At 52.1% G+C, this 10189-nt stretch overlaps 1 protein-coding gene and 1 long non-coding RNA gene across 3 annotated transcripts in view; one reads left to right on the top strand and one right to left on the bottom strand.

The window, feature by feature from the left end:
* Positions 1-563: 563 nt before the first annotated feature.
* On the bottom strand, positions 564-7788 carry LOC115346597. The gene is made up of 4 exons (XR_003925175.1): positions 7424-7788; positions 5891-6000; positions 5314-5424; positions 564-707 (listed from the first exon to the last, which is right to left on the bottom strand). It is a non-coding gene; the product is annotated as an uncharacterized LOC115346597 (long non-coding RNA).
* The window catches only part of TBX5 (T-box transcription factor 5), a 42547-nt gene continuing 38870 nt past the window's right edge, over positions 6513-10189 (top strand). The window contains exon 1 of one of the 2 annotated variants that reach the window (XM_030026751.2): positions 6513-6638. Coding sequence is in view for 1 of the 2 variants with exons in the window: in XM_030026750.2 (XP_029882610.1) it covers positions 9183-9201 (19 nt within the window). In the remaining variant the exon portion in view is untranslated. Of the gene's footprint in view, positions 6639-8574; positions 9202-10189 lie in introns of those variants that run through there. The other variant, XM_030026750.2, reaches the window with a different exon arrangement.

The raw sequence follows: 10189 nt of genomic DNA, 5'->3' as shown, positions 1-10189 counted from the left end.
GTAAAGCTCCGAGAAGTTTGCAGTTCTCCCACTGCAATTAAGAGGGAGAGGGAGCGAGTTCTTGATTGCTTCTGCTCGTTCTGATCGCTTTGGAGGTGGGGAAAGGGGGGGGACGACGGGCGGGAATTGATTTTAGATTTCTCTTTTATGTCGGGTCTGGTTTCTGGTGATTAAATTTCTCTCTTATGTGGACTGAACCTAGGGATAACTGATTAATAACATGCCACTTGGCGCCAACACGGGGTCTCGAGGCCTTTAATCGGCAAGATGCACAAGAGAACAGAGAGAAACACAGAGCAGGACAAAACTCCACCAACTATTTTAGCCTGCTGGTCTCTGCCTCGGCGGATTTTTTTTTTTTCTTCATCTTTTCAGTATTTCCTGCTAAACTCGTAAACTTTATTTGATTTACAGCTATTTCATGAACCTGCTTAAACTAACATGTGTTCCGTCTTGTCCAACTGAATCATAAAAAACAATCTTGGATCCAAACGAGATTTTTTTTTTTTTTTTTTTTAAGAAACGAGTTATTAATGACAGAAAATAGGCATTGTCTTGAACGGCGGCTACTCTGGCCCCCGGAGCGGGGAGGTTGGCGGCTCCTGAGCCCAGCAGCCGGGGGGGGGGGAACCGGGCTCGGCTCGGCAGGTCCTGTCCGGGCTCCACCGGTGGAAGGTTTTGCGCTGAGATTTGAGCGCTTCTTTCCCCTAAAAGGAATTATTCGTTGGAAATGAACGATTTCTAAGCGTACGGTACCCAAAAAATGCTCGCAAAGGCGTTCACCCAGAGCCCCTGTGCTGGCAGCCTGCAGACACGCACAGGAGCAGGTAAACACGCATATCTGTCTCAAAAACAAAACAAAACAAAACCCCCAAAAAACAAAAACCACCAAAACAGTCAGGCACGAAATGAGCTCCTAATATTTTCTCAAATGCACGAAAGCAGGTTTTTCTGTGCCCACAACCACTTCTACACCTGGACCAAAACAGACAAGCACGTATCCTGCGTGAACGCTTAATATACGTGGAACAGGTATAAGTCTATGATGATGTATATATAGATGATGTATATAGATGATATATATAGATGATGTGTATCTATATATTCTTCTGGGCTTATAGAAAATCGGTTCACCAAACCGAGTGCCAACACCAGCATCTATTCGCACCCAAATATCCAGCCCCGTTCTCTACCTCTGTTTGTGTGGAAAAACACACCGGGAAAGCTACCTGCAACCCTCAGAATTAGAGCCCCTGCGCTGCGGGCAGCAGTGCACAGGGGAGACCCACAGCTCGCAAATATTGCTGGTATTTCCCCACACGCCCGTGGGTCCCTGCCCCTCGGAAATCGATTTCTCTTCTGCGTTGGTTCCCGCGGAACCACCCGCGGCCGCGCAGCGCAGCCGGGGTAGCGCGTAGGGCCCTAAGATTCACAGCTTGTGGCCTCATCCAGCCGTGGTACAAGGGGCAAGTCCCTATCGGGGGAAAAACGCTCTTTTTTTCCTTTTTTCTTCCTCCCATGGAGTTTTTTTTTTTTTCACTTAACGTTTGCTGAAGACAACAACAACAAAAAAAGGTCTCGGGAGCTGTTTAGGTGACTCATATAATCTGTATTTTCCCCGCGCGGATAAAAGATGGTGTTTTGGATTCCCGTGACACCCGCACGAAGCCGGGTTAACGCGGTTCCCGTCTGCGGAGCGGGGCTGGGGGGGGGGAGGCCGCAGCCGCCCTCCCCGCCTCCCTGGGAGCATCTCCGGCTCACGAAATTTGTGTGTGTCCTGTGGATATAAAGGATAATACGGTCATAATAGATCGGCCGGGTTCGGCTGTGCTTTGGCTCTGCATTATTTAGGGCAGGAGAAAGCAAGAGAACCGGGGGAAAAAAAGGGGAAAAAAAGAAGAAAGGCGGCGAGATGGATTGGGAAAGAGGGAAGGCAGAAAGAAAAATGAGGGAGGAAGAAAGTTTGCCGGGATGAGGGAGCTGTGTGGGTGCCCCGGGCTGCCCCCCCCCCCGCTAAGGGCTTGGGTCCCCGGGGGAGCCGGGGTGCAAGCGGGGCCGGGAGACGGTCCTGCCCGCCGGGGGGGGAAGGAAGGAACAATTACAGGTGTCGTTTTTGTGGCCTTTTTTTCAGCGACTGGCTCCTTTCCCCACCCCGACCGATCCATCCCAGCCCCCCCCCCGGCTCCCCCTTCAAGGTCATTACAAGATCACTTTCAGGGAAAGGCACGGGGCGCTGAAGACTTTCCCCTTTTTGCCCCCATTAGCTTTCTTCCCAGGGCCAGAGGGAAGGCCTTATCTCCTTTTATTTTCTCCTTCGGGCCGAGATAACGCCCTGATTGACACCCTGTTTGGCAAGAGCAGATTAGCTTTTCTATTCCGGCATCGATAACGCGCCCCTCTCCATCGGGAACATCGGTCATTGATCGGGGAGGGGGAGCCGACGGGCACCCTGTGCCCAAAAAAATCACCCGGACTGGCTCCCTGAAAGAGAAATACAGCTTAATTTCCCCTTGCCCCTGTGCCCACAGGAAAATTTGGGGCGGGGGCCGAGCCCCGGCTCCCCCGTGCTGCGGTTAATTCCGGGGGAGATGCTTTTTTGGAGGCAGAAAGGGAAGAGAGAAGGGATCCCTTTTGCTTCGGGGATGCTCCTAGCTTGACTTTGGGACTCTTTCGCCCCTTCCCCGCTTGCCATCTGAGAGAGAAAAGGGATCTCCATCCCACGGGCACGCGTGGGAGGCTCCGAAGGACAGCGCTGCGCCCGCGCCACGCGAGGCTCTGCAGCCCTGCCTTTGCCCGGCTCTTTATTTTTCATTTTTGTCACCGTTTTAAAGCCTGGAGTTCGCCTGCGAAATTAATGGGCTGAAGGGAGGGGGGAATGGTTTTTAATTGCAAACTTTTTTTTTTTTTTTTTGAAGTAGCCAGAAGGGCGGGAAAAAAAGGACCCGAAACCACAAACTTTAAAAGCAAAATGCTGTTCACCTGTAATTGAAAAAAAAAAAAAAAAAGAAAGAAAAAAAGCTCGACCCAGGTATGTAGCCCCGAAGGCTCGTCTAAGCATACAAATTCTAGACCACTAAATGCAGGGTTTTGTAATGGAAATACTGACACGAGGAGAGCTGTATTGGCGTTCCTTTGACACAAACGTCTTGCTGATAAACCCTCAAATCAATGCAGTCAGTCACTGCCCCAGTAATTTAGGGGGAAAAAAAAAAACCAAAACAAAACAAGTGAATGGACCAAAATGCTTCCAGAGGGGATGATTATTTTAAATATTTGTTTTCTCCCAGGTGTGTATTTCGCCAAAGCGTGTATGCGGCCAACAAAAGGGAGTTAGAAATAAAAGAAGAGAGAACGGGTCGGCGAGGGGAAGTAAATTACCTAAAAATGGAAAGGGGGGAGGGGGAAATATACGTGCTATGGGGGAGCTAAATCTCTCGGGGAAAAAAGAAAAAAAAAAAAAAGAGAGAGTTAGAAAGCCCCAAATGCCCAAGTATATATGTTTTATAAGCCGGGGGCGGCCAGCGGCGCGCTGCCCCGTCCCTGGGCAGGGTGGCTGCCGGGGAGCCGCAGGCTGCGGGCGGAAGGCGAAAGGCTTTTCGGTTTGGTTAAGCCGACCCAAGAAGTGATTTTAAAGGGTGTACAGGGGTGGGGGGGGGGTGCGAGGGGGGAGAGTTCACGCTCGGCACTATTTCTTACTGCTGACACCTCGACCCCACTGCAAGCCAGCACCCCGGCCATCCCCCCCCCCCGCTCCCTCCCTCCCTCCACCTCTCCAGGGTAAAATCCGAGAGGAGAAACCTCGAGGGCGAGTGACACCCTCCAAAGGTAGCAGGAGGACAGAGGGGTTGCGCCGGGCTCCGGCCATGCGGCCCCCAAAAACGGGGGCTCCCCGCGACCTGAGGCCCCAGGGATGGGCGGCGGGGAGTGGGCTGCGCGGGCCTGATCCTGCGCTCCTGACTGCGGCGAGGAGCTGAGCAACAGGGATCGAGCTCGGGGGGGCTGCAGAGGGCTGGGGACCCCCCCCCCCGCCTAGCCACGCACCCCCACACCCACGTAGGTAAGTACCCACGGTGTGGGTGTTTGGGTCCGTGGCTGCTGATGGACGCTGTGGTATTTCTATGCATGTGGGAGCTTTTATATATATATATATATATATATATGGAGTACAGTGTATAGGCGGTATGCACACATTTATTCACTCGCCCGGGTTTTGGTTGTGCATGGATTTGCAGGCACTCACACCGAGCTGAGCGGAGGATGGGGGGGGCAGATGGATGCTTGCGCACACCCAAAACCTGTGTGTAAACCATAGGTGAAATATAAATAAATATTCACGTGTATGTATGATGGATGGGGCACGGATGGCTTGCACTTGCATGGATGCTGTTGTGCGAGTGTGCACAGCGATCTCGTTATCCGTAGATCCACACACATACGATTTTGTGATGTGCGTGTGTGCCTGTGTATATATACACATATGTAAAGACACGTATATTCACGAGTATCTAAAAACTTGTGCGTTTATGTTGCACGTTCAGTCCAAAAATAGATAATTTCCTTAAACACTTGAGCAAGGAGAAGGCATCATGTGCGTGCGTTTGCAAACTGTGTGTGTGTCCAGACTCATATAAGTATGCACACCTATACTTACATATATAAATATATCTATATCTGCATAAATACGTGTGCTAGCTTTCCTCCTGCTCCTCTCTCCCCTATCCCAGGCGGTGTTTGGGGCCCAGCAGCAGGACCCCGGTGGTTCTGAGCTCGGCTCCGGAGGCCGAGAGCGAACGGTTCCCGGGCCGGATCCGGAGCGAGGCCGGCGGGTGGGGGGAAGCGGTTCCCCGTCCCCCGGCTGCAGCCACCTCGGGTGGGGACCTTAGGGGGCTTGGGGGGATGCGGGGAGAGGCTTTTATTTCTGATTTGGGGTAAGCCTTCAGCAGGAAGGTCCTAATCCTGCACCTCTGGGCAGGCAGTGCCAGCCTGGCTCCCCGCGGGAAAATGATCCTCCGTGGAGTTTTTCCCCCCATCCCGGTTATTTGGGGGGACCCCGAGCTGAGGAGCGCGGCAGGATCCAGTGCTGCACTGGGGCAAATCGGGACGGGAGGTGTTCCCCCCCGACACCCTTTTATTTTTATTTTTTTTTTTTTCCCCCCATCCTTGCTGGTGTTTTTTGCTAAGGGCCTGGCTTCCCGCGGGGGTCTGCAGAGCTTGGTGTCGGTGGGGAGAGCCCAGCCTGGGGAAATCGGGTAAATCCAGGCAGGATTTTGCCGGCCGGAGCCGGGCTGGGGGTCCCTGCCTGGGAACACTCACCCTCGGCAGTGTCCAGCTCCTGCAGGAACTTCTTGCTCTTCCTTAGGTGTTGCTCTTTATTTTCTTTCTCCCTATTTCTCCTCCTCCTCTTCCTCCTCCTCCCCTCTTTTTCTGTTGGAGGAAACAACGTTTTAGCATCTTTTTTTTTTTTTTTTTTTTTTTTTTTTTTTTTTGAAATCTTTCTGTGGTGGCCGCGAGTGCATCCCAAAATCCCTCCAGGTTAAGGGAGAGCTAGGACACAGGGAAGCGCCGGCGGCTTCTCTGCAGCCACTGACTGCACTTGGAGGGATTTTGGGGGTTTTGGGTGCGTTTGGTTTTTTTTCTTCCCTTGTCAATCTCATTTGGCAAATAATCGCCTCGATTTACTACTTTCTTTCTTTTTTTTTTTTTTTTAATCAGAGCAAATAATTGGTTCCCGAAGCACACTTGAATCTGTGCAAATAACCAGGTTATCATTTACTATATATAGCCCAGCGTGCTTGCTTTCAGAGGCGCCTGAGCATTCATTTGACAAGTTTCCTGCTCGCTCTAATAGCATTATTTAAAAAAAAAAAATTAAGCTGAATAATACCAATACCGTTGGATTAACTGGGCTGCTCCTGGTGAAGGGGGAGCTTTGCTACTGGTTTCCCCCTTTTCCATTCCAAGAAAGAGCGGGTTTTCCTCGAGTTTCCAGCGACTCCGTGCCTGCTTGGGTGATACATAGTCATACGTGATATATACCTCCTCACACCCGCATATATCCATATGCATTGTATGTCTCGGTGTGTGAATATATATATTTATGGGTATCTATCCACACACGCATCCTCTATATGGAGGTTGCACACACACAGCCTCCCTGTATTTTGCATTGCACCGAATGGATTTCATTGGGGAAAAAAAAGCAGGAATCTCACTGATAGAGCTTTAAAAAGAGGAGAATAATACAAATTAACCTTCCATTACTGCTGCAGTCAACCATGACAGAATAGGCCAGTTGCGTGGTTGGTGACGTCTCCGTGTCCTATAGGAGCAAAGCTCGTGAGATAGCAGCTATCGCCTTGAACTCTCTTTATTTTATTGGAGTATGGCTGGTAATAAACAGTAATATTTAATTTGTCTGAGACCACAAATCGGCTTCTAGCTGGAAGGCTCCTTTGCCTTGACATTACAGTCGTAGAGAGCCTGGTCTTGCCGTCCTTTTCCCAGCTGCTTTTTTTTTTTTTTTCCCCCCTCTTTCTTCACCCCCCCCCCCCAACCTGCAGACGGAAATAAATTCGATTTATTTGCATCGTTTTCAACTTGTCTTCAAGGTGTTTGAGAGCTAGTTTGGCATTGGAGAGGTGAGTGTTTTCCCAGGCAGCGGCCGTGCTCGGGTTCGCTCTTCCAAACTTCAGAGATTTTCACTTTTGCCTTTCTATCCGCCGAGGGGAGGGAAGCTCGTGTTCTCTCTCGCTAGCAGCTGCGAGAAACCTTTCTCCTCGCTGCTTTCATTTCCTTTTTTAAGGGAAAAACCCGTTTCTTTCGGGCGAGCTTGAATGCCTCGGGGGATGCTCCCCCCCGCACAAGTGCGGTGCGGGGCGGCTGCAGCCACCGCGGCCGCGCACGGCGGTCCTGGCCCGGGCTTTCCCGCAGCCTGATCATCGCCTGCTTTATTTTTTTTCCCTTTTTTTTTTTCTATTTTTTTTTGTTCCCCCTCCTCGATTTGCACCTTTCAGAGCAGCTCCCGGGAAGGGCTTTGCCGGAGCTGCCCGCTCGCCCCAAGGCCGGAGCCGGGGCCGGTCCCGCTGCCGCCCGCCTTCCCCGCGGGGGAAGAACCGCCCGGTTTGCTCGCTCGTTTATTTGTGTTTGGAAGGGCTCCACGGCTCCTTTCCCCTCTAAAAATAATGAAATATGGGACAAGCTTTGTTCTGTTTGTTTAAGTAGCGTTCTCTGGCTTATTCTCTGCGGCTACAAGTGCAGTTATTTTATTATTCTTATTTGCAACCGTTTACTGTTGGCTGTTTCTTCTCGAGTAGCTGTTTGAAGTGGCGTGCACATGGAAAGGGTTTGGGAGATGCCAAACTACACCCCCCCAGGCCCCCCCCTCCCCAATAGCCGCTCACCCCCAGACTTTTCCCTTCCTCACCTCAAACTTTCAGAGGGCTCCGGTGTTATCGCGCCCTGCGAGAGCTGGGAGCGAGGGTGGATTTGCTGAAAACTTCCGCGAAATGCAAAAGAAATGACCGAGAGGCAGAAAAGAGTGAAGGATTTGGGGGGGGGGGGGGGCGACGGGGACGGGACACACCGCCGAGAAGAGGGTGGGGGCAGGAGGAGGAGGAGGGTGGGCAGAGCAGATCTAAACCATGCCATTTATTCCGAGTCTTATCAAAAATCCGCCTCGCCAATCTGGTTCTCTTCAGCCTGCAGAATGCGACAGGGAGGCTGTTTACCCTGCGCTGACCTATTCAACTTTACCCTCCAAATAATACATTAAAAAAAAAAAAAAAAAAAAAAGGGAGCGAGAGGGAGCGGAGGAAGATGCAGATAAACCCTACATCCCCGCTCCTCGCTGACGGTTTGATTATTTGAGCACTGCAAAGAGCTCCGGGGGGCTGCGGCCCTCGGCCGTGCCGGCGGGGGCCACGGGGCAGCCGAGCCGCCGGCCGGGCTGAGGAAGAGGATGGGGAAAGGCGGGGGAAGGCTCTTGGATGTCTCCAGCAGCGGGGACAAGGGCCACAACCCCACGCACGCACCCTGGGGTCCACCTTCGCTGGGTTTCAGACCCGCTCCGCCGCGTTTCATCCCTTTCTTATTTTTTTTCCCCCCAGGTTATACCCATGAGGCAAGTCCATTTAGGGGGGATTCCCCCTTATCCCCCCCCCCCCCCCAAAAGGCCTCTGTGAGCACTAGCAAATATAGAGCTGGGTTTAAATCCACACCTCTAGGCTGCCTTTGAGGGCGGGGGGGGCCGGGGGTGGTGCGAGGTTAGCGGAGCCAGCGATTTTTTTAAAGGGGTGAGGGAGGGGAGGGGTGGGGGATATTCCCAGGCGCTGAATTTTCTCTTTGGTTGGGAGAGATGGATGGAGGAGGGAGGGAGGGAGCGGGGAAGGAGGTAAGGGGGGGGGGGAGGGTTGCTGGGGAGTTTGATGATTGTCTTTGTGCCTTGTTCTTGTTTGCCGGCCAGAAAAATAGGCTGGAAAAGGAGGTTTGGGGGGGGGGGGGGCGGGAGGGAGGGCTGTGTGAGAGTGAGTCTCTCCGGAGCAGGATCCCAGCTGGTTGGGCAGTGGGTCCCGGCACTTGGCGAACGGAGCTGGACGAGCCCACGTCACCTCCGCGCTCCTCTCCGCCGCGCTCCGCGCCCGGCTCCGCGCCGCCACGGCGGCAGCGCCGCGAACCTGCCCGGAGGAGCGGCGGCTGCCAGCCCGGCCGAAACTTTTTTTTTTTCCCCTTCTTTTTTTTTCTTTTTTTTTTCCAAGAGGGTGCTGTTTTCTTTTTCTTCTCTTTCGTCCTCTCCCTCTTTTTTTATTACTATTATTATTTTTTTTTCTTTTATTTTTTTCGGTGGCGAGTAGAAAGAGCGGGGTGGGGAAAACTGTATCTTCCAGATCAGGCTGAGAAAGGGGTGGGGGTGGGGGCTTTATCTTGGTCTCAGGATCCTTTCTAGTGCGTCTGACAACCTGGAAGTGTTTGGAGAGAGCAGGAGAGAGAGCGAGAGCGAGCGAGAAGCAGGCAAGCAGGCTTGCATTGGATAGATTTTTTTCTTCCAGGCTGGGTTTTCACATGCTGATCCGCAAATAAATAAATAAAAGGAAATATGCACACGAGAAGCCTGATCCCATTGTAATTCCCATTGCAAAGGGGGAAAATATACACATACATTATATATATGGAGATGCATTGATTGCATGGAATTCAACAAGCAAGGTAACAGCTCTTCCATTGCCATGTATGTCCGTCGGTGTCTGTAATCTGTGTGTGCGTTGTGTGTGACCGAGGGAGAGCGAAAGTGGCTGGCTGGGGGCATTGTTAGACACAAATTGTCTTTGCCGAGGAGCTGCGAGGCCTCGGGAGACGTGGGGTGCAGGGGAAGGGGGGGGCTGCTCTCCCCAGGCGGTGTGTGGGGCTGGGGGGGGCCGGGGAGAAGCTCGAACAAAAGCAGAGGGTGGTTATTATTTTTTTTTCTCCCCCCCCCCCTCCTTATTTTTTGTCCTCCTGCAAACCCACTTGGTGCTACTTTAGCAACGCAAGATGCATTTTTCATACAGCCACCGCGGCCTGGTTCTGTCAAGCTCCATTTCTTCTCAGAAGCTCTTTAAAGGGGAAAAAAAAAAAAAATTAGAAGCCACGGATCGCCAATTGCTCTTAGTTGTTGGGTTGTTTTTTGCCGTCACCCCTCCCTTTTTATTATTATTATTATTATTTTTATATCTGCTTAATTATGGCTCGACGCGGAGAGCATCGGGGAGGCTCGCTGGAGCCAGGCTGCCCTGCGCTGCCATAGCTGGGTCCCTCTTTGTTTTAATAAACATGCTTTATTATCTTTTTTTTTCCCCTCGCCCTCCCCCCTAACTTTGCCAGCTCAGGGGGAATAATAGCTCCAAGCTGGAGGGAAATCGATTAAAAAATGGATAACCGGCACTTCCCAAGCTGCAGCAAGAAGGAAAAAAAAAACAACAAACCCAAACACAACAGTCCAGGGGGAAAAAAAAAAAAAAAAAAAAGGAGGAGGGGAAGAGAAAAGCCTTAAATGGTCCCTGGAGCTGCGGCTCTGCCCCCGCGGGCTGTGCCCGGGCCCGGGGCAGCGGCTCCCGCGGCAGCCCTCGGCTCCGCTCCCCTCCGCGCACTTTCCGCGCACTTTCCGCGCACGTAGCGGTTTTGCTTCGCCCTTCAGTCACTTATTGCTAGGCGTCTG

Source organism: Aquila chrysaetos, chromosome 9 (assembly GCF_900496995.4).
Source record: "Aquila chrysaetos chrysaetos chromosome 9, bAquChr1.4, whole genome shotgun sequence".
In the NCBI taxonomy this organism is placed as follows: domain Eukaryota; kingdom Metazoa; phylum Chordata; class Aves; order Accipitriformes; family Accipitridae; genus Aquila; species Aquila chrysaetos.
The sequence above is the reverse complement of the archived record's forward strand: the minus strand, read 5'-3'. Positions and strand labels throughout refer to the sequence as shown.